This window comes from Zootoca vivipara, chromosome 10 (genome assembly GCF_963506605.1).
Source record: "Zootoca vivipara chromosome 10, rZooViv1.1, whole genome shotgun sequence".
NCBI lineage: Eukaryota > Metazoa > Chordata > Lepidosauria > Squamata > Lacertidae > Zootoca > Zootoca vivipara.
The window spans coordinates 69,394,109-69,418,372 of NC_083285.1; the positions used below are offsets into that span (position 1 = coordinate 69,394,109).

General features: G+C 47.9%; 1 protein-coding gene across 2 annotated transcripts; it reads left to right on the plus strand.

The window, feature by feature from the left end:
* Window positions 1–1,570: 1,570 nt before the first annotated feature.
* On the plus strand, window positions 1,571–23,799 carry HDAC8 (histone deacetylase 8). 2 transcript variants are annotated; one of them, XR_004693380.2, is made up of 11 exons: window positions 1,571–1,697; window positions 2,958–3,010; window positions 4,378–4,508; window positions 5,731–5,872; window positions 8,653–8,765; window positions 16,315–16,392; window positions 18,412–18,520; window positions 19,240–19,412; window positions 20,662–20,760; window positions 22,286–22,391; window positions 23,391–23,799. XR_004693380.2 is itself a non-coding variant. In XM_035128397.2 (11 exons), exons 1-11 carry the CDS (start codon window positions 1,599–1,601, stop codon window positions 23,411–23,413), a joined length of 1,122 nt encoding a protein of 373 aa, XP_034984288.1. In that variant the 5' UTR covers window positions 1,571–1,598; the 3' UTR covers window positions 23,414–23,799. The 2 variants fall into 2 exon arrangements, 1 of the variants encoding a protein (XP_034984288.1); XM_035128397.2 differs by having other exon boundaries at window positions 20,666–20,760.
* The last annotated feature ends 465 nt before the right edge of the window (window positions 23,800–24,264 follow it).

The window sequence follows — 24,264 nt, forward strand, 5'->3', positions numbered from 1 at the left end:
ACCACTGGTCCTGTTAGCTAGGGATGATGAGAGTTGTAGTCCCAAAACATCTGGAGGGCCAAGTTTGCCTATGCCTGCGCTACACACCTTCTGGGGAAACAAGGGGGCACTCAGGTCCAAACCTCTAGGCGTCTGCTCAGAAGTGAGTCCAGTTGTGTCATTAAAACTACTGCATGCCTTTAAAGAAATTATTTATGCTTTTCAGGTTTATACATTTCATTAATTTTACAATCATTTTAACATTTCAGAACTTGACTTCCTTCCCTCTTTTTCTGCGGTTCCTTAAATTTATTTTTAATATCTTCTGCATATCCAAATTAACTTAATTCGCTCATTTATTTATCCACTTTAAATATATCCTCTTATAAAACTGCAGGTTATTGCAATAACCGTGCCAATGTATTGTGATGCATATTCCTGCCTGGGGATTCTGTAAGTTGATATGATTGATTTTAGGTGATTCTGTAAGCTCATATTACTATACAATATTGATTTTAGTACAGTTCCTTCAATGGCTTTTATATGGCAGGTGGTTTCAGAACCTCATCACCTCAATTGATTTATGCCTCTTCCACTTTATAGAACAGTTGGCCAGGAGCCACCTACTGGGTCATGTTGGGACACCGTCCTTTAGGGCAGTTCAGCTGGAATGTATACTGATTTTACCTGAACTGAGCCTTTAGAATAGAGCACAGCACTGTGGCAAAAGAATGGAGGACTGAGCAGTGATCAGTTTTTTTGCACCTGTGGGCACTGCTCTGTTGTTCTCAGATAATGCACTTGGGCACAGGGAATAAAGGACCAGGAACAAGGAAGTCACCAATGTGCCTGTCGAGTCGGGTGCTAATTCTCAACATGTTCCTGGGCTGGAACAGAGGCTTCACGCCAGGGCTTGTTCATTGCAGATAAATGCCACAGAACTTTAGGTCAATGCCACAACTTGGCATTGAAACAGAAGCATTATTTTATTTTATTTTATTTCTCCAGAAAGAGCGGGGAGAGCATAGCTTCGCTTGCACTTTTTATTTTATTTTATTTTATTTTATTTCTCCAGAAAGAGCGGGGAGAGCATCGCTTTGCTTGCACTATTTATTTTATTTCATTTCATTTCTCCAGAAAGAGCGGGGAGAGCATCGCTTCACTTGCACTATTTATTTTATTTTATTTTATTTCTCCAGAAAGAGCGGGGAGAGCATCGCTTCGCTTGCACTATTTATTTTAGTTTAGTTTATTTCTCCAGAAAGAGCGGGGAGAGCATCGCTTCGCTTGCACTATTTATTTTATTTTATTTCTCCAGAAAGAGCGGGGAGAGCATCACTTCGCTTGCACTATTTATTTTATTTCATTTCTCCAGAAAGAGCGGGGAGAGCATCGCTTCGCTTGCAGTACAGTACTGTATTTCATTTCATGGCTCCAGAAAGAGCAGGGCAAAGCCCCGCCTCTCTTGCAGGAGCTCCGCCCTCCCCTTGCCGCGCTCGCTAGGCCCGTGTCCCCTAGGGAACTACCACTCCCGTCATGCCGCGGGGCAGCAGGAAGCCCGTCCGGAAAGGCCGCCCGGGCTGCAGCAGGCGTCCGGAAGCGCGGTTCCCGTGGCGCCCATGGCCGAGCAGGCGGCCCCTCCGCCTCCGCCGCCGGTCTACGTGCACAGCGCCGAGTACCTGGCGCGATGCGACGCCCTTTGCAAAGTCCCCGAGCGGGTGAGGGGCCGGGGGAGGGGAGGGGGAGGGGAAGGGAGGGGGGAGGCGCACTGGCCAAGGCGCTAGTCCTCAGTGGGATACTCAGGGCAAGAGCCTTTGGACAGTGGGGTGGGCTCCCTTGAAAGGAGGTTGGAGGTTTTAAAACAGGGTTTTTTTGGGGGGGGGGCTTCGTCAGGGATCCCTTTGCTGCAATAATAATAATAATAATAATAATAATAATAATTTATTATTTCTACTCCACCCATCTGGGTTTCCCCAGCCAGTCTGGACGGCTTTCAACAGAACATTAAAAACAAAATTCCTAAGCAAATTCCTAATCGCTTATCAATTGATCAGTACTGTATTTTTATTTTTCCATTTTGTTGTTTTCTTTTTCTTTCTCCTCCCCCCCTTTCCTGTTTTCCTCTTTCATGGTACTGTATTCTATTTGTTTACTTATATCTATAGATAAAATGGATTTAAAAACAATCTAAAAATATGTAAGAAGGCTGGCACACTACAAAGTGCCAGGTGGGATAAGGAAATGTGGTCATAAATTGATCTTAATCTAAATATTGGACTACGCAATAGCCTGATATATTAGAAAACATGAGAATCCTCCATTGGGTGTGTAAGGAATAATACACTATATAATAACTTACTATACATTAGTTACAGGTAGGTAGCCGTGTTGGTCTGACGTAGTCGAAACAAAATAAAAAAATTCCTTCCAGCAGCAGAAGAAGTGTGCATGCACACGAAAGCTCATACCAAAATAAAAACTATGTTGGTCTTTAAGGTGCTGCTGGAAGGAAGGAATTTTACTATACATTGTTTTCATGTAATTGTTTTCATGTTTAATGTATATTACATCTATAGAGTTCTCTTAGATTTTTAACTGACTTTATTATATGCAATGCCACATTTATTTCAGTCTAAGAATATCTCCTGTAAAACCAACTTATCTTTCTTTACGTTTTTCTGTGGAAAATAAAAAACAAAAAACAAAAAAAACAGAATTCCTGCATTGCAGGGGGTTGGACTAGATGACCCCTGGGGCGGATTCCCTCCCAACTCTACGGTTCTATGGCCTCCCCTTCCTCGGAGGGTTTTAAGCAGAAGTTTAGTGGCCGCCCGCAAGGGATGCTGTGCTTGAGATTCCTGCCTTGCAAGGGGTTGGGCTAGATGACCACTGGGAAACCCTACCAACACTGCAGGTCTGTGATTCCATGAGGATGATGTGGTTTGGCTTATTTGCTCCCTCCCTCCCTTTCCCCACAGGCCAGCATGGTGCATTCCTTGATCGAATCCTACTCGCTGCTGGATCACATGAGGTAGGCACAAGTTTGCCATGGGGCAGATGGAGGTCTCTTGGGCAACGGGGGGGGGGGGTCCCTCTGCCAGGGGTTCCTGCAGCTTCCGCCTGTTCTGGATTTGATTTAAATCCAATCGATTTAAATCACTAATCAGTAAGACTTGATTTAAATTGTGTGTCATTCTTGCTGGTATCCCCTTAATATCGCCAACCAGGTGAAGGTTTCATTTTGGGAATAATCAATTTTCAGAGTAGTTTTTACAGTTAAGAATGACCGATTTGGTTATACTATTAGCAATACGTGGACAGATCATCATGGAATTAATGTGAGGTTTAATAAGCTAACTGTTTATATTTGGGCAACTTTTCTGCTGTACTTTATTGGAAGCAGAAAAACAATCATTTCCTTAATAACACTTTAAACAATTTATTTAACTGAAACAGTAACATTATAGCATATGTATCCATGTTTGTTAACTGATGTGGGTAAACAATTTTTTTAATTAACAAAAAACTTAGACTGAGTTTTAACCCACATGAAAAACTTAAAACAAATCCTTATTTCCTGATGAATAGCCTTTGGACTACAATGTAACTTAAATAGAAAACTATCTTTAGAAAGATATACTGATATTCTTCAATGGCATTTTATTCCAGATTGTTTCATTTGATGCTTTAAGGCAGGCTGCAAACAGCTCGGATTTTTTCCTTAAATATATAAAGCAGCATAGAAAGGAAACTGATGATAAAAATATTTTATTTAGGCCACATTTCTCAGAGCTCTTGAAGAATACTTGCTAAGCAGCTGAGATCTCTTTGACTGACAACAGGGGGACATTGCCCTGGGGGGGGGGGGAACTTTCCTGTAGTCCAGGAGATACAGAGGGGCAGCCTCAGAGGACTTCTCTTCTGCTCCTAATCCATCCCATAATAACAATAACAATAATAATAAAATAATTTGTTCCCCAGCCGGAGACGGGCTCAGGGCGGCTAACATCATGAAACTAAGACAGTATACAAAGAACATAAGAACATAAAACAGGCAATCAATTAGTTAAAATACATCTTAAAATTAGTTCAGAGCAAATTAAAATCTGGACAGATTTTAGCAGCAACACCTTGCTCTGTTTGAGGATTATCCATCCTTCTTCTTGTCTTCTTTTCCCGCCTGGGAAAACTGCTCTTTGGCGCTCCATCGGAGCAAACAGCAGTTAGGTTTTGTTTTGTTTTTGCATTGCCGTTTATTCCAATTTAAAGCCAAAGAGCAGGTTTTCCTTGCAGAGGAGCAGGGCAAGGGGAACATGGAAAGTTTGGGCGAGCCCTTGGAGCGGTTGAGCCTTCCATATTCTGGGGCTGCCCCACCCACCAAGTTCTTCATTTCCGTAGGGTTGTCAAGCCCAAAGTAGCTTCCATGGAGGAGATGGCCGGCTTCCACACTGATGCCTACCTGCAGCACCTGCAGAAAGTGAGCGAGGAAGGCGATGATGACCATCCAGAATCGGTGGGATTTGGACTAGGTGAGGAGGTGGCCGCTTGGGAACATCTGCCTCCAGGCTTGGGGTGCTGAGATCTGTCTCACAGCCAGGGCTGGATTTAGGTTTGATGAGGCCCTAAGCCAGGCATCCCCAACCTGCGGCCCTCCAGATGTTTTGGCCTACAACTCCCATGATCCCTAGCTAAGAGGACCAGTGGTCAGGGATGATGGGAATTGTAGTCGAAAACATCTGGAGGGCTGAAGGTTGGGGGTGCTGCCCTAGGCTACTGAAGGTCATGGGGCCCTTGATATGTCCGTCTGCCCTTTGTCAACAACAAATGGTCGCTTTTTTTTTGTTTTGAATATATGCTATATGCTAATTGATGGGCCTCATAGGTATCTAAAGCCATTTGCACATCACAAAATAGGTATTTTATCAAAGTAATTGTCGGAGTGAAATACAGTTAAGAAGTACAGTTGTACCTCTGCTTACATATCCCTCTGGATACGTAAACTTCGGGTTGCAAACGCAGCAAACCCGGAAGTATATACTTCCAGGTTTTGTCACGCGCACATGCGCAGAAGCGCTCAATTGCGCCATACAAAGTTTTCAGGATGCGGCTGAGTCTCCTGAATGGATCCTGTTCGTAACCGGAGGTTACAATTAAGAAGAAGTATATTGGGGGGGGGCAAGAGAGTGGGGCCCTAAGCTATAGCTTGTTTAGCTTATACATAAATCTGGCACTGCTCACAGACACACGGGACAAAACTGATGTAATAAAGGAATGCAGAATATTTGTTACTTATGAAAAGTTGAAGCCGCAAGGAGATAGAGGGGGGAAGTCAACAAATACAGAAGGGATTCAAACAAGATTTCTTTAGCAGAAAGAAAGTGTCTGTAAAGAAAGTAAGAAAAGAGGGAGCATAAATGCAATTTCTTTCTGGGAACTTGGAGTACAGAAAAATCCAATTACTGTTTGAATCCTCTGAATAACTTTGTGTACATGATCAATTTCTTTTTTTTTTTTCCTGGATTTTCTTGTCTTTTTTCCTTTTTATAATTTTGTATTTTTTTTGTAGTTTTCTTTTTATTCTTCAAAGATGTGGGTGTGATGCTCAATATTGCTTTCTTTGTAAAAATAATAATAATATGCAATAAAGATTTAAAAATAAAGATAAAGGATAAAAATATACACCTAAGCTCTCTACTTCTTCTATCACGCTCACCCCTTTCCCCCTGTTCCCTCCGCTCGTGATCCCTCCAGGTTACGACTGCCCGACCTCCGAAGGGATCTTTGACTATGCGGCCGCAGTAGGAGGAGCCACCATCACGGCCGCCCAGTGCTTGGTGAACGGCGACTGCCGGGTTGCCATCAACTGGCCCGGAGGCTGGCATCACGCAAAGAAGTAAGGAAGTTCTGTCTTGTCTTGTTGCTTCTCCCAGACCCTGCATTCTTAGGCCTGTTCCACCTTGGCATCCGCCAGGCCTGCGGGGAGAGGAATCATAGAATCCCAGCACCCCCCAGGGGTCATAGAATCATAGAGTTGGAAGAGACCACAAGGGCCATCCATTCCAACCCCCTGCCAAGCAGGAAACACCATCAAAGCATTCTTGACATATGCCTGTCAAGCCTCTGCTTAAAGACCTCCAAAGAAGGAGACTCCACCACACTCCTTGGCAGCAAATTCCACTGCCGAACAGCTCTTACTGTCAGGAAGTTCTTCCTAATGTTTAGCTGGAATCTTCTTTCTTGTAGCTTGAATCCATTGCTCCGTGTCCGCTTCTCTGGGTCATCTAGTCCTAACTCCCTGCAAAGCAGGAATCTCGACTGAAGCATCCATGGCAGATGGGCATCCAACCTCTATATTTGACATAGATTTAGAACCTACTCACCATTGATTTTAAATTTGATTGTCCTGCACTTGTCTGTTTTGTTTGTTTGTTGTCTGTTCATTTTACTTTTACGCACCTTAAACTCGATGTAAAAACTTTAGATTTTTCAAATGTATACATTTCATTAGTTTTACAATCCATTTAACATTTCAAAATTGGACTTCCTTCCCCCTCCTTCTACCGCTCCTTAAATTTATTTTTTAATATCTTCTGCATATCCAAATTCATTTAACTTGCTCATTTCATTATCAACTATAAATAGATACTCTTATAAAACTGCAGGTTACTACAATAATCCTGCTAATGTAAAAACCTAATAATAATTTTTTAAACTCCACCAGCATCTGAGGGAGTCTATTCTGCTGTCGAACGGCTCCTGCTGTTGGAAAGTTCTTCTTGATGTTGAGTCGGAATCTCCTTTCTTGTAACCTGAAGCCGTTGGTTTGGGTCCTACCCTCCAGAGCAGGAGAAAAGCAAGCTTGATCAATTTCCCCCTGGGATAGCCCTTTAGATACCTAAAGATGCCTATCATATTTCCTCTCGGCTAGCTAAGCAGCTCAGGGTGATGACCAAGAAGGAGGGCAAGCAGTCCTAGCTGGTTAGAAACATGACTGAGGTCATTTCTGCAGCTGGGAATATTCCTCTTGCCTACCAGAGGGGGGAGACCTGCCATCAAAAATGTTCTGTCTTCTGGTTTGTCACTATCTATATTTATAATTTTTATTAGTTTTCCATTTAGCGATATATAATCACATCATTATGATCCACTTTAGCTCCCTGGCTCTCTAGATCCTATCGACTTCCAAAATTAACTTTTATATCATAGCATTTTATGCATTTTCCAATTCTAATGACACTCATTACAAAATACCTCCAAATTTAAATAAATATAAAAAGGGAGAAAACTTCTCATTGCAGGTCTTCAGACAACTCTGCTGGTGAAGTTAATTGCTTACAATAATCTTTCAAATATCGTATGAATTTACTCCAGTCCTTCTAGAATACTTGGTTGTGCTGGTTTTGGATTTTTCCCGTCAGCTTCTCCAGTTCCGCAAAGTCCATCATCTTCGTCTGCCTCTCTTCTTTTGTTGGTACTTCTTGATGTTTCCATCTTGGGGCTAAAAAGGATTCTTGCCGCGGTTGTCGCATCCATAAATAGTCTTTTATCTCCCCTTGGTATCTCTTCCCCCACTATACCCAGTAAAAAGGCTTCTGGTTTTTTAACAAAAGTTTTTAAAAATACTTTATTTAGCTCATTATATACCATTTCCTAGAAAGCCTTTCCCTCTTTACAAGTCCACCACATGTGGTAGAAGATACCTTTCCCCTCTTTACATTTCCAGCACTCGTTAGTTCTTGTCTTGAAGATTTTAGCCAATTTAGCTGGTGTTAAATACCATCTGTACATCATTTTTGTAACATCTTCTTTAAGTGTGCTGCCTGCAGTAAAATTGATACCTTCCTTCCACAACCTTTCCCAGGATTCTAGCTGAATATTATATCCAAAATCTTTAGCCCATTGTAACCTCATCACCACTTTAACCTCCTCATTGTTAGCATGCCACTCCAGTAATCATTTATACATTTCCGATAATATTTTCCTACTATCATCCAATAATTCTATCTCAATCCTAGATCTTACTCGATTCAGGTAGGTAGCCGTGTTGGTCTGACGCAGTAAAAAAATTTTTAAAAATTGTCCCGTAGCACCTTAGAGACCACCTTACATATACCCAGAACAAATTGAGTTGGTCTCTTAAGGTGCTACAGGACAATTTTTTAAAAAAATTATTTCAACTAGATCTTACTGTTTCAAAACGAGATTCCTCATTTTCTTATTTGGGGTTTGGGTTTTTTATTTCATTCACCGCCCCCCAAGATCTTTTATTCCAAAAGGACTGAAGGCAGCCCTGTTTAGGGAGGCTTTTAATGTTTAATAGATTATTTTATTTCATTTTTCTGTTGGAAGCCGCACAGAGTGGCTGGGGAAACCCAGCCAGATGGGCGACGTATAAATAAATTATTATTATTATTATTATTATTATTATTATTATTATTATTATTATTATTTTACCGTGCTGCCTGCCTTCCACAACCTTTCCCGGGATTCTAACTGGATATTATATCTGAAATCTCATATCACTATAAGATTAATGTCACTATAACTTCTTCCTCTCCGTATGCCTAATTTTCCTCTACAAAATCTGCCCGCTCACAGTGGAGAGCGCCATGTTCTTGGCTTCGTTTGGCAGCTTCTGAACCTTCATATTTCACCAGTCATGTTTATTTGCAGGGACGAAGCTTCCGGCTTCTGCTACCTGAACGACGCCGTCCTGGGCATCTTGCGGCTCCGGCAGAAATTTGGCCGCGTTCTCTATGTGGACTTAGATCTCCATCACGGGGATGGTAAGGATCCTGCCAGCACATGGGTGATGTGACTTGACTTGTTCCTGCTGCTTTGGTTTTTTTGTGTGTTTTTTTAAATAATTTTTTAAATTAAATTTCCATTTTAACAATCCAATAAAAACCACAATAAAACATTCCAAATTATAATACCATCAAAAATAAGCCAAATATTCAATGCCAAATTATATATCTTTTGGGTGACTTCCCATGCTCTGAAGTTCGTGGAGTGATGATCTAATATCATACTCCATTTCTTAATTAGTGCAAATAGTCCAAATAAAACATTTCCGATGTTGATCCTTCTTTTATTTTTAACAGTCACTGAATTAATTTAGCAAGCGAGTTTTTAGTTCTGCGTGAAATATTTTTACTTTTCTTCTTCTTTATTTTCCTATTGTAATCCAAAGACCTCAGGGACGCAACTTTTGGTTTCTGCACACAAGGGCAAATCTCAGTGTGTCACATCCAAGACAGAGAACTAGCTTTCTGCCATTAGCCCCGGGCAGATATCCAAAATTCCCTTCTGTGATCTTGTTCCAGCTGCTGATGAGCTGATGCCCCAGCGCAAACACCATAACTCCCATCAAGAATTCTTTTTATCATAGCATTGAGGGCCGTTGCCAGAATAATAATCAAAATTTCACACAATCAATTTTGTAGTTAACCATAACGAGATACTCTTTCAATCCTGCTTGCATATCAGTCAATAAAACAGCAAATGGAAAATGTATCAAAAGAAAATAATGGAGGCTCACCTCCGCCGTCATACAGATCCAATTACGACAAAAATTCCTTCTCCAGATCAAAACCTTGGCACTCAGTGGCTGATTCCAATTAGCCAGGTCCTCGTTTGACGCTAACCACCAGGGTGGATTTGATTTAAATCAAATCAATTTAAATCACTAGTCACTAAGACTTGATTTAAATCACTAGTCACTAAGATTTGTTTTAAATCTTTTTTTCTTTTCTTTTTTACAGAAAGACTAATTCTTGCTGGTATAACCTTCATATTGACAACCAGAGGAAGTTTCCATTTTTGGAATAATAAATTTTCAGAGTAGTTTTTACAGTTATATCAAAAATTACTGATTTGGTTATACTACTAGAAATACATAGAGAGATAATTACGAAATTACTGTGAGGTTAAATTTTATATTTAGACAACTTTTCTGCTTTACTTTGCTGGAAGGAGGAAAATAATCAGTTCCTTAATAACAATTTATTTAACTAAAACAATAACATTATAGCATATGTGTGAGGGACAGGGGATATCGCGAAGTCCCTCCCCTCCTGAGTTCAAGCCAATCCCCGAGCACAGGGGGAAGCAGAGAGAGTTCCGATTCCAGTGGGGAAGCAGGAAGTCGTGTCCGAGGCTCAGGCAAGGTAGAGGAGCCAGGGTCCCAGGTGGGACAGGAAGGGGCGAATAAGGGCGGGAGAGCTGCGTAGCGTCGTTACTCTGAAGTAGTCCGCTCCGGCCACTGTGACAGCAACCTCCTAATCCTTTTTGGGCTACTTTGGAGTTGCCAGGATGAGCGTGTCAGAGGCGGAGAGATGGCGGCAGATCGCGGAGCAAGCCCAGCAAGAACTGCAGCAGCTGTCGCTGCAGGCGCAGGGGGAATTGAAGGCAGCTAAAGAAGAGACTAAGAAGGTCCAGGACGACCGGCTACAACTTGCGGAACAGGTGAGAGCGCTACAGGAAAGAGAGCAGGAATTAAGGGCGGTGGCGGTAGACCTCCAAAACAAGCTGGATGCAGAGAAAAACAAGGCGGGAGGGGCACCCCAAGTCCAAGTGCTGCCAGGAAGGAGAGCCGGGACGCTAGTAAGCAAGTTTAATGGAGACCCGAAGGAATATCAGGGCTTTGAGACTGAGATTGTGTATGCTCTTGAGCTGCACCACGATGAGTTCCCTGATGATGAGCACAGGGTAGCGTTTATTGTGGAGCACCTTACCGGGGCAGCCAGGGAGTGGCTAAGACCGTTAATTGCAACAAAGAATCCTTGCATGAAGAATGTCAAACTATTTCTAGAAGGTTTGAAAACGATGTATTCGTCCGATAGTCATATGGACCAGACTAAGGAGGAACTTCACAATTTACGCCAAGGAAATGTGACAGTTCGCGCGTATTGGGCGAAATTCACCATGCTGGTGCACAGATTGGGGTGGGAACTAGAGTCACCCCCAATGCAAGCGGCGTTCTACTTGGGGTTGCATGAGGAGGTGAAGGATGAGCTCTCGAGAGGTCCAAAGCCCAGTAATATGGATCAGCTGAGCAAAGCGGCTCTGGCGGTGGGGGTGAGACAGGAATCCCGGTGGAGCGACAAGCAAGCAACGCGCGCAAAGCGGGCTTGGTTCCCACGGTCGCAGGAGAAGCCACCCTCCCAACAACCCTTTCAAGCCACGCCTGGGGCCAGTCAGGACCAGGAACCCATGCAGATTGATAGCGCGCGCGCGCGGGCTTTTCAAACCCCAGCGGCGCCAAGACGCAAGGAGGGAAGGGGTGGGAATTGCTTTCTCTGCAACTCCCCCCAGCATCTCGTCAGAGACTGCCCACATCGCAGGGAGTGGCAAGGAAAGGCGGGAACGGTTGTGCCCTCCCCCACTGACGCAGCACCACAGCAGGGAAACGGGAAAGCCTGGCTGCAGGAGACAAGGGGCAGCAGCCAGGCACAGTCAGCAGACAACAGCCCCAGCCCACCCACCAGCACAGAGAGGAGCAGAGCCAGCCCACCCCTCCCAGAGCAGGAGTGGTTCTAGAAGTGACGCTCACGCTCCCAAATGGCTATCCCCTGACAGTCCTCGCCTTAATTGACAGTGGGGCGTCAGCGAACTTCTTCTCGAGGAACTTTGCAGAAGAGCACCAGATCCAGCTTCTGCAGCTGGATTTTCCTCTGCACGTGGCGACCATTGACGGCAGAGAGCTGCTGGGAGGGGCCATCACTCATCAACCCCCCCCCATGAAAATGACGGTGGGAAGGCACTCAGAGACACTGGCATTCAACGTCACCACCATCTCAGACCCCCCCATCGTCTTGGGCATGAGCTGGCTGGCGCGCCACGACCCCTCCATCAGTTGGCACCAGAGATGCATCACTTTTGGATCGGACTTTTGCCTGGAACATTGCATGCAGCACCAACCAGGGGAGGGGCCTCCGATAGCCACGGTGGCCACCATGCACGTCAAAGGGGGTGAGGCGATACCCAAGCCGTACTGGGACCTGCAGGAGGTCTTCAGCGAAGCGGAGTCCGACCACCTACCCCCACACAGGCCTTTTGACTGCCAGATCAACCTGGTGCCAGGGGCAACTATACCCCCAGCCAAGCTGTACGCCATGTCAGACCAGGAACTGGAGGATCTGCGCGCTTTCATCGACAAGAACCTCAAGCGGGGGTTCATCAGAGAAAGCAAGGCAGCAGGGGGCAGCCCGGTCTTCTGGGTGGACAAGAAAGACACGCAACAGCGCCGTCTGGGAGTGGATTTTAGACGACTGAATTCAGTGACAGAGCCAGTGGCTTTCCCCATGCCCAGAGTGGATGATCTCCTGACAGCGGCACGCAGGGGCAAGATTTTCACCAAGCTAGACCTGAGGGGGGCGTACAACTTGATCAGGATCCGGGAAGGCGATGAATGGAAAACCACGATGTTCACGCCTCTGGGCTCTTTTGAATATCTGGTGATGCCCTTCGGGTTGCAAGGGGGCTCAGCATGCTTCCAGGCCTTCATGCACCACGTCCTGGGGTCCCTCCTCTTCAGGAAATGCTTGGTCTTCCTGGATGACATCCTTATTTACTCCAATGACCCAGTGCAGCATGTGAAAGATGTCAGGGAGGTGTTGCAGCGCCTGAAGGAGAACCACCTGTATGTGAAGCTGGAGAAGTGCAAGTTTCACACCAAGGAGGTGGACTTCCTGGGCTACAAGCTGTCAGACAAGGGGCTGGCGATGGACAAGGACAAGGTGCAGGCCATCCTGGACTGGCACAGCCCCAGGACGCGCAAAGATGCCCAACGCCTACTAGGCTTCGCCAACTTCTACAGGAAGTTCATCAAGAACTTCTCTCGCGTTACGGCTCCCATCACTGACTGCCTGAGAGGCAAGCAGAAGTTCAGGTGGACACCAGAGGCGCAAGCAGCGTTCGAAAGCCTCAAGAGGGTGTTCGCCTCAGACCAGAACCTGTTCCACGTGGTTCAGGACGCGCCCCTACGCGTGGAGACAGATGCTTCTGATAAAGCTGTGGGCGCCATTTTGTTGCAACTGGACGCCAACAGAGAGTGAAGACCCTGTGCCTTCTTCTCCAGGAAGTTGACCCAGCCAGAGCGAAACTACACGGTGTTTGATCGGGAACTTCTTGCGATCCACGCTGCGTTCCAGCACTGGAGACACTTCCTGGTGGGCGCCAAGCACCCCATCCAAGTGTGCACGGACCACAAAAACCTGGAGTTCTGGAGAACTGCCAGGGTGCTCAACCAGCGGCAGATACGGTGGGCAGAGTTCTTCTCGAACTTCAACTTCTCCATACACTACATCCCGGGAGAGCAGAATGTCAGGGCGGATGCCCTCTCCCGCAAGCCAGAGTACATGGAGGAGGAGGCGCCACCGGCACCCAGGCACATTTTCCCCCCGTCAGCATGGTCCTGCGGAGCAGCAGTGGTGAGCGAGGCAGAACTCACAGCACTGACGGCAGCGGATGAATTTGCCAACCGCATCTTCAGAGAACTGAGAGGGGGGGGAGCAGGCAAAAGACTTTGCAGAACGCAGGGGGCTGCTTTTCTACAAAGGTGCACTGTACCTGCCCACCACCCAGCTTAGACGTACGGTCCTCAAGCAGATGCACGACAACCCAACGGCGGGTCATTTTGGGAGGGACAAAACCACTCACCTAGTCATGAGACACTTCTGGTGGCCAGGGGTGAGGGAAGATGTTCGAGACTATGTAAGGGGCTGTGACACCTGCCAGCGGGCAAAGGTGGTCAGAGCAGCGCCACCGGGATTGCTGGAGCCCTTAGCCACGCCACACAGGCCGTGGGAAGTGGTGTCCATGGACTTCATCACAGATCTGCCTTCTTCCAGGGGCAAGACCGCAGTGTTGGTGGTGGTGGACCTCATGTCCAAAATGTGCCATTTTATACCGTGTGCCAGGGCGGTCTCTGCAGAAGAGACAGCCAAACTGTTTGTGGATCACGTATTCAGACTGCATGGATTACCCTTAAGGGTTATTTCGGATCGTGGCCGCCAATTTGTTTCCAGGTTCTGGCGGCGGCTCATGAACCTCCTGCAGGTGGAGGTCAGCTTGTCGACGGCTAGACACCCGCAGACCAATGGACAGGCGGAGAGGGTCAACGCCATTCTGCAGCAGTACCTGAGATGTTACGTCAGCCAGAGGCAAACGGACTGGGTGGATCGCCTGCCACTGGCAGAATTTGCCTACAACAATGCGGTGCACGTCTCCACAGGGGTGTCGCCCTTTAAGGCCAATTACGGGCGTGACCTCAGATCTTTCCCAGAGAGGGAGGGGGAGGAGGAGGAGGAAGGCCCACAGGCTGAGGATTGGGCAGAGGAACTGGAGACGGTGCACCAGCAGCTCAGAGAACACTTGGAGAGAGCCAAGGAAGCGTACAAGAGGGGGGCAGATCGCCACAGGCGACCGGGGGAGGTCATTAGGGTGGGGGACAAAGTTTGGTTGTCCTCGGAGGGCCTTCCCATCAGAGGGCGATGCAAAAAGCTGGCGCCCAGAAGGTTGGGCCCCTTCACGGTCACGCAACAGGTCAACCCGGTGGCATACAGGCTGGCACTGCCAGAGGACATGAGGGTGCACCCAGTGTTTCATAGATCGCTGCTGTCGCCGTACAGGGAAAGCAGCAGGCTCCGAGACAGCGAACAAACCCCTGAGGGAGGGGGGGAGAGGGAAGGCAGGGAGCAACTCAATGAGGCCACAGCCATCCTGGATTCAAGGTGGGGGGTGGGGGGACTGGAGTACCTCATGGCATGGGAGGATGCTCCACCGTCCCAGAATGAATGGGTCCCAGCCACTCAGATACAGGAGGAATTCCTGGTAGAAGAATTTCACGCCTTCTTTCCCCATAGACCCAAGCCCTGGCACATGGAAAGGGAGGGGGAGGGGGAGGAAGCACGGGAGAGCAGTTCACCATGGCGCTGGGAAGCGGAGTTTGAGGAACCAGAGGATGAGGTATGGGTGTCACCGAGATCCACCCAGTCAGAGGAAGGAGCAGATTGGCAGAACATTTTTACCCCCACCAGCTCTGACGCCACAGACTTTTTGGGATTCCCGTCCTCCCAGGCGGAAGGGGGGGGCTTGCAGGACTGGGGGGAGGTGTTCACACCAACGGGCTCGGAAAGCACTGAGTTCTTAGGCTTCCAGTCGTCACCGACACCTGGGGGGGACCTGGGGAGGGGTGAAGGAGAGCTTGGGAGGGGGGTGGATGTGAGGGACAGGGGATATCGCGAAGTCCCTCCCCTCCTGAGTTCAAGCCAATCCCCGAGCACAGGGGGAAGCAGAGAGAGTTCCGATTCCAGTGGGGAAGCAGGAAGTCGTGTCCGAGGCTCAGGCAAGGTAGAGGAGCCAGGGTCCCAGGTGGGACAGGAAGGGGCGAATAAGGGCGGGAGACCCATCCCCCCAACTCCGGAATTACGCAGAAAGAGGAGGGGAAAGAGGATGGGTCTGCCAAAGCTTTTGTGTTGGAGAAAGACGCGCCAAAAGCCATTAGGAGGTTCTGAAACCGACTGACCACATCACTCCGTGTAAATAGCAATGACTTAAGCACTGTAAATACGCAGCACCAATAAAAGAATAAAATGCAGAGCTGCGTAGCGTCGTTACTCTGAAGTAGTCCGCTCCGGCCACTGTGACAATATGTATCCATGTTTGTTAACTGATGTGGTCAAACAAAAAACAAAACAAAAACAACAATAATAAACTTAGACTGAGTTTTAGCACACATGAAAAACAGGAAACAAATCCTTATTTCCTGATGAATAGCCTTTGGACTAGAATGTAACTTCAATAGAAAAATAGAAAGATCTTTAGCAACTGTCATAAAAGCTATGAGATTGTGTTGTCTTTCAGCTTCCTTCCCTGATAAGCCCCCTTCTGTTCTGCTATAGTAGGGGTCGGCAAGGTTTACCTCTCCTGGGCCGGTTCACTCCAGCGGAGATCCCTCCGTGGGCTGGATCACATGTGCTCTGCCGCGATTTCCAGCGTCTGTGTCTGCGCAGACATGATTTCCGGCGTCTGCCTCTGTGCAGACGCGATTTCTGGCGTCTGAGCATGCGCAGACACGATTTCTGCCACCGCGGAAGCGAGGCACCACGCTGTGCCGGTTTAGTGCCACACACGGGGACTCACTGAGTGGGTGGCTCGGTTTGGGGGCGGCTCGTGGGCTGGTTAAACGACCCCCATGGGCCTTAGGTTGCCGGCCCCTGTGCTATAGGGTCTCTGGACTCCAGGACTAGACTCTGTAGCTGATGTGAGTGGCTGGTGGGCAAGGAGCCTGTCGCAATTATTTCACTTCTCTCTCTCTTCCTTTCCACCCAGGTGTAGAAGATGCCTTCATCTTCACCTCCAAAGTGATGACGGTGTCTCTGCATAAGTTCTCTCCAGGGTTTTTCCCAGGCAAGTGATTATTATGTATTTATTTTACTGTGCTTGAGTGTTGCTTCCCTTCAGCTCCCCATTGGCTCCCAGTACGTTTCCAGGCACAATTCCACCCCCATCGTTCTGCCCGGACACTGAGGTCCGGCTCTGAGGGCCTCCTGGTGGTTCCCTCCCTGCTAGAAGTGAAGTTACAAGGAACCAGGCAGAGGGCCTTCTCGGTGGTGGCGCCTGCCCTGTGGAACGCCCTCCCATCAGATGTCAAGGAAATAAACAACTACCTGACTTTTAGAAGGCATCTGAAGGCAGCCCTGTTTAGGGAAGCTTTTAATGTTTGATGATTTATTGTACTTTAACATTCTGTTAGAAGCTGCCCAGCGTGGCTGGGGAAACCCAGCCAGATGGGCAGGGTATAAATTATTATTATTATTATTATTATTATTATTATTATTATTATCCCTTCCAATTTCTCCTTCCGCCTCTACCAAACCAGATTCCATTCTCCGTCAGCTCTCTCAGCCTTTCAGCTCCATGCAACAGAAATGATGGACGGGGGACACACACCCTCAGAGCAGCCCTGGTGCCCTCTAGGCGTTCCACACTACAGTTCCCATAAGCCCTAGCATCCTATGGCCATGCTGATTGGTGCTGGAGTGCACCCGGTTGGGGAAGGACTGATCTAGGGGTTTGGCGATACTTCGGTTCCCATGTAAACTGCTTTAAGTTTCAGGATCAGTTCCTTGATCCAAGGGTTTCTCTTGGATCTCTCTCTCTCTCTCTCTCTCTCTCTCTCTCTCTCTCTCTCTCTCTCTCTCTCTCTCTCTGTGTGTGTGTGTGTGTGTGTTTAAAGAATATATTTAAAAATGAATAAACCACATGAGACATGAGATCATTTCTCCTTTTCCTCTTTTATTAAATTTATTATTAACATTTCTATTACATATTTCACATTTATACAATAACCATCCAAACAATTTCCTCCTTTTCTTTTCTTTCTTTTGGTGGCATTAGTTTTTATACACTTTGTATGTTCCTATTTTATCACATGGACCAGCCCCCTGCTGAAAAAGTTTGCTGACCCCTGGTCTAAACCCCTGAGCCTCTTGGGCTTGCCGATCGGAAGGTCGGCAGTTCGAATCCCCGCGACGGGGTGAGCTCCCGTCGCTCTGTCCCAGCTCCTGCCAACATAGCAGTTCGAAAGCACACCAGTGCAAGTAGATAAATAGGTACCGCTGTGGTGGGCAAGGTAAATGGTGTTTCTGTGCGCTCTGGCACTCATCACTATTGCACCAATAGTGGTTTAGTCCTGCTGGCCACATGACCCGGAAAGCTGTCTGTGGACAAACGCCATCTCCCTCGGCCTGAAAGCGAGATGAGCGCCGCAACCCAATAGTCGCCTTTGACTGGACGTAACCGTCCAGGGTTTCCTTTTCACCTTATTAGTTTTTATACATGTTGTATACAGTCATACCTCGGAAGTCGAACGCCTTCCAAGTCGAACGTTTTGGCCCCTCGAATGCCACAAACCCGGAATTGAGTGTTCCGGTTTGAGACCATTCTTCTGGAACCCAAACGTCTGACGCGGGTTCTGTGGCTTCCGATTGGCTGCAGGAGCTTCCTGCAGCCAATTGGAAGCTGCGCCTTGGTCTCCAAAAGTTTTGGAAGTCGAATGGACCTCCGCAACAGATTCCGTTCGACTTCCAGGGTACCGCTCTATTTATATTTTGTGTTCACAAAGTGTATCACATGAGTACCCCCTGTTTATTTCCCCTGTTCTCTGTCCATGTTATTCTCTGAATCCCAAGAGACATAAGAACCTGAGAAGAGGCTGCTGGATCAGGCCAGGGAGGCCAGTATCCTGCTATCATAATGGCCAACAGGAGGTCCCTCGATGGGCAGCCCACAGGCAGTATCTGAGGCAGAAAGCATCCTTCAGGGTCCTGCTCCTCTTCCTGTGGTCTCCTCCTGTGGTCTCTTCCAATTCTATGATTCCTGGTCCCAAGTCAGTAAAAAAAAACCTCTCTTCTGCCTCTTGCTCAGGAACAGGAGATGTGACGGACGTGGGCCTGGGGAAGGGGCGTTACTACAGCGTCAACGTCCCCATTCAAGACGGCATCCAAGACGACAGATACTTCCAGATCTGCGAGAGGTAAGAACCCACCACCCGGTGGCCCTTTGGGAGCAAAGGTTTTCGGTGGTTCTCCTGCAGTTCCTCCTTTGGCGCTCCTGCTCCCTCTGCCCCTCCTGGCATAACCCGCACTCAGGGCTCGCTCTGTCTCCCATCAGATTGTTCTAGGCGAGCTGCTGGAATTGGCCCTGCGGCTTTTGAAACACTTCCGGGCTCCATGAGGAAGCAGGGCCGCCTTTAGCATATGCAGATGCAGCTCAGTCACCAGACCTCTGGGCAAGGCCATTGCACACTCCACATGGCCAAGAAGATTGGGCTGGGGCTCTCCTGCCAGTGGCTCCCTACCTGGCTGCTGTGGTCTAAACCCCTGGGCCTCTTGGGCTTGCCAGTCGGAAGGTCAGCGGTTCGAATCCCCACAACGGGGTGAGCTCCCATTGCTCTGTCCCAGCTCCTGCCAGCCTAGCAGTTCTAAAGCACGCCAGTGCAAGTAGATAAATAGGTACCGCTGCGGCGGGAAGGTAAGCAGCATTTCCGTGCGCTCTGGTTTCCGTCACGGTTGTGCCAGAAGCGGTTGAGTCCTGCTGGAAAATTGTCTGTGGACAAACGCCAGCTCCCTCGGCCCAAAAGCGAGATGAGTGCCACAACCGCAGAGTCGCCTTGGACTGGACCTAACTTCTGCTGCCAGTGGCTCCCTGCCTGCCTGCTCTCCGGGTAACGGGGCTTCGTTCTTCTCCCTGCAGTGTTCTGAAGGAGGTCTACGCAGCGTTCAGCCCTGAGGCCGTCGTCCTGCAGTTGGGGGCAGACACCATCGCTGGTGACCCCATGTGCTCCTTCAACTTGACCCCCGAAGGGGTCGGCCGGTGCCTGAAGTACGTGTTGCAGTGGCAGCGCCCGACCCTCGTCCTGGGAGGAGGTGAGTGAAGGCGGCCGGGAGGGCAGAGGGGCATCGGGCTTGGGGCTTGGCCACCGTTCAACTGGGCTTCCAAGCCCACCTTGGAGTCCCCAGAGTGGCAGGGAGTTCCCAGGGCAACTTCTCAAGGACTAGTTCCTTCTGAAGCCAGCCCTGGGATGATTTTGTTCATTCCATTTCTCTCCCATTTCCATCTTCTCTTCTATATGTCTCACAGTTTTTTACAAACCCACATGAAAACATCAAATAAAGCAATCCGGAATAAAACATGGCTGAAGGATGTCTAATAATAATAATAATAATAATAATAATAATAATAATAATAATAAATATATTTATACCCCACCCACACTGGGCAGCTCCCAACAGAATATTCACAATAAAACATCAAACATTAAAAACTTCCCTAAACAGGGAACATAAAGTATACATTCAAAGAAACTTAATTAACAAGGAACTAGAACGTTAGAGGTTTCAAAAGGAAATGTGACAGAGGTGGTCAACTACAAAACACACATTCAACATGGCAAAGTTGACAAAAAAAACCCAACACCATAAACATTTCAAAAGAGAACATTACTAAAGGGAATCAAAAATAAAATGTGCATTTAACAAAGCATGAAGAATCGTAAGCACAGAACATTGGGTAAGCATATTCTGTCGGGAACCGCCCAGAGTGGCTAGGGAAACCCAGCCAGATGGGTGGGCTATACATAATATATTATTATTATTATTATTATTATTATTATTATTATTATTATTTATTTACATATCTGCTGTTGCTGCCAATCTTGCCCATGGTGGTTCACGGCAGGCAGCAGCTGTGGAAGCTGAACTAATAATAAAGACAAGATCAGAGATGAGAGAAGTTAGGCTAGTCAGGGGCGCAGCTGGGCCACCAGCCGAGGCTGATGGAAGGCCCTCTGTGCCACCGAGGCTACCTGAGCCTCAGGCGACAGCAAAGGATCCAGGACTCCCCCCCCCCAAGCTACGCACTTGCTCCTTCAGAGGAAGTATAACCCCATCAAGAGCAGGCGACCTCCCAGCCATCCAGTTTAGCCTATGTCTAATCTGGATTGAGCTTCAGTTTCTTGGCTGTCATCCAGTCCATTATTGAGGCAAGACAGCCGCTCAGCTCACCTGCCGCCTCACCTGGAGAAGCAGAGCTGCTCACCACGGGCTCCTTCCCTCCACGCCCCTCACGCCTCCTCTTTCTTCCCTTTCCGGACTTCCTGCTCCTTCGCTCCTGGAGGCAGGAGGCTACCATCTCGCCAACACGGCTCGCTGCTGGGCGTATTTGACGGCGGTCATCTTAGGGAAAACGTTGCCCTCCGAGATCCCGGATCACAAGGTGAGGCCTCGGCTACATAGAAGAACCAAGCCATTCCTCTTGGGCAGAAACCCCTGCCAGCCTTTTGCTGAGAGTCCTCCTAGTCACATTAATAATACTATAATAGTATTCTTTATACCCCTGTTGCCCCTGGCACTCTGGATGGCATCCAACAGAATAGATATAAAAATAGTGAACTGTCAGGCATTGAAAACTTCCCAATACAGGGCAGCTTTCCGATGTCCTCTGAATGTAACACAACCGCTTATTTCCTTGGCATCTGATGGGAGGGCATTCCAGAGGGCAGGTGCCACTACCGAGAAGGCCCTCTACCTGTTTCACTGTGACTTCGCTTCTCGCATTAGGGGAACTGCCAGAAGGCTCTTGGAAGTGGACCTCAGTAACAATACAGTGGTACCTTGGTTCTCAAACTTAATCCGTTCCGGAAGTCCGTTCCAAAACCAAAGCGTTCCAAAACCAAGGTGCGCTTTCCCATAGAAAGTAATGCAAAATGAATTAATCCATTCCAGACTTTTAAAAACAACCCCTGAAACAGCAGTTTAACATGGATTTTACTATCTAATGAGACCATCAATCCATAAAATGAAAGCAGTAATCAATGTACCGTACTATAAAATAAATAAGACACTATTGTACGTGATAATTTAATATAAAAAAAAATACTTGCCTGCACTGATGATAGTCATTGTTTGGATGGGGGACTTTTATCTATTTCCACAGTCACACAATCAGTCAATCAATAACTGAACTGAGTTCCACACAGTCACAAAAACAAATTAACCGAAAACGCCTCAAAAACAAAACCACAAATAAATAGCAAAAACAAAAGCGCCAAACTTAATCAGTTCCGGAAGTCCATTCGACTTCCGAAATGTTCAAAAACCAAGGTGCAGCTTCTGATTGGTGCAGGTGCCCTGGAAACAATAGCCAACAACCGAATCGGATGTTCGGCTTCCGAAAAACGTTCGCAAACCGGAACACTTCTGGGTTTTCGGCGTTTGAGAACCAAAGCGTTTGAGAACCAAGGTACCACTGTTAAGTCGCACTGCCTTGTTGCATTGCCATCCCCTCCGAGGGGTTTCAGAAGCCAGCCCAAATCAGATGGCATGTGTTGAGAGTAGGGTCCCTTGCTTGCTTGCACAAAACTCTCTTACGGGATACGTGCATTAGCTACTCAGAAACGAGAATGCAGTAGCCAAAGCTTCCTGCCCCTTTTAATAAATTGGTTTTCATCAACGTATAAGCAAACAAGTTCCCCTCTTTCCCACCCTCCTCCCCCTGGAACAGAAGATCAGTGTATAAGAGTTTGCCATATGTAAGGTCGGTGGGTGGTTAGTTAGGGCAAGAGGGCAGGTTTCTATTCCCAGGGAGAGGAAACAGCCCTTTGCTTGTGAAGTCAAGAGACTCGCGTGCAACATGGCCAAGGCGGGATGGGTTACCTCCCTCTGTGTGTCTTGCCTGGCTTAGATCTGCCAGGAGTGGCTCCCGTTTCCTTCCTTTCACCCTTTCCTTCCTCCTCTGGCAGTACTTCACGGAATACGGCCCTGATTACGTCTTGGAAGTTACACCAAGCTGCAGGCTGGACCGCAACGAGCCCCAGAGAATCCAAGAAATCCTCGGCTGCATTAAAAGTGAGTCCTGCCCTCCTCACCTGGAGGAAGGAGGCCGCAGAGATGAGCCTGGTCCCAGGGAAGGGGCGTCGTTCGGTCACAGAGCATCTGCTTTGGGCGCAGAAGGGATCAAGCCCCAGTGTCTCCAGATGGGACTGTCGAGGTGGGAGGGGTCCCAGGGGTCATCTAGTCCAACCCCCTGCAGTGCAGGGATCTCAGCTAAAGAATTGCTCCAGCCACACCTTTAAAAAAACCTCCCATGAAGGAGAGCCCATCTTTCTTCTCCAGGTAAAAGGGAGGGCTTTGCGAATGTTGTTCAGGTGGCCTCATTGGCCCGGAGTGCCTTCCATCAGCTTCGGCTGGTGGCCCAGCTACGCCCCTATCTGGACAGGAATAGCCTAACTACTGTTGTCTATGCTCTGGCAACCTCAAGGTTAGATTACTGCAATGCATTATACATAGGGCTGCCTCTGAAGACGGTTCAGAAACTCCAGCTAGTGCAGAATTCAGCGGCCAAGTTGCTTACCTGATGGTCTGAGCATATTACACCAATCTAGTTTCTGGGCCCAATTCAAAGTGCTGGTTTTGACCCATAAAGCCTTAAACAGCTCAGGACCGCAATACCTCAAGAACCGCCTTTTTCCATATGAACCTACCTGGACCCTGAGAACATCTTCAGAGACCCTCCTTCGTGTGCCTCCTCCTTGAGAGGTCCAGAGGGTGGCAACATGGGAACGGGGCCTTTTCTGCAGTGGCTCCCCGTCTGTGGTATGCTCTCCCCAGGGAAGTTCACCTGGCGCCTTCATTATACACCTTTAGGCACCAGGCAAAAACGTTCCTTTTTAACCAGGCTTCTGGTTGATCTTATTGACACCCAACACCTTTTTAGAATATGGCATTTGGGGGGGGGATTGCTTTTGGTTTGATTTTATATCTTGTGGTCTTGTTGTGTACCGCCCTGAGACCTCCGGGTATAGGACGGTGTAGAAGCTGAATAAATAATAATAATAATGCTTGCAGGCAACCTGAAGAATGTGGTGTAGCGGAAGAGGACGGATCCTGCCTTCGCTCCTGCCAAAGGCTTCCTGGGAGAGCAAATTTGCCGGTCGCCGCTGCCAGATTCTTGGAGAAAGCCTCTGGGGGTCTCTGGCAGGCCCCCCCCCCCGGCCACCAACCCATCACGGCTCCATCTCATTGCCCACTTTTATAAAGCGGCTGGTTCTTGGGAGGAGTTCGTTGGGGTTGGAGCTGCTGCTTCTTTTTTTCACAAGGAGGGGTCATTTGGTACCCTGGCCTGGTTTTGCTGTTAGAAAAGCGTTATCTCCCCCAGGCAGAGCCCCGTCTGCTAACTAAAATGCCCTGCGCAGCCGAGGTGGGTTGTGTCCTGTTGTTGGTTGTCTGCTCTGAAAATAAAAGTGTTTGATATATTTCCTTTTCGTCTTTCCTTGGTTCTCTGTCGTTTCCCCAGTTGGTGGCTGGTCTCGTCCCAGTCCCTCTTTCTGGGGTTTCATTGCAGGGGCTGCATCTGTTTGAAGCCTTCGACGTGGCCTCTCTAGTTTCCACAGCAGAAGCACACACCCCCCCAAAAAATATCAATTCCAAACAATCTCCCTGTTGTGCAGGAAATGCTTAGTAAAGTCATTGCCCCTGATACAGATTTCCCCTCATCCCTGGCAGGGAGGAGAGGGGCCATTTTGGTGTCTGCCTCAGGTGCCAAAGTGCCTTGGGCTAGCCCTGCTGGCAGCCTACCCTGAAAGGGCCTGTGTCAATGTGGCATTCCGGCTCTAGCACCCATAGGACCTGGGAGACGAGGGTTCGAATCCCCTCTCCTGCTGGGTGCTCTTGGACCGATCACTGTCTTTCAGCTTGGCCTACCTCCCAGGGCTGTTGTGGG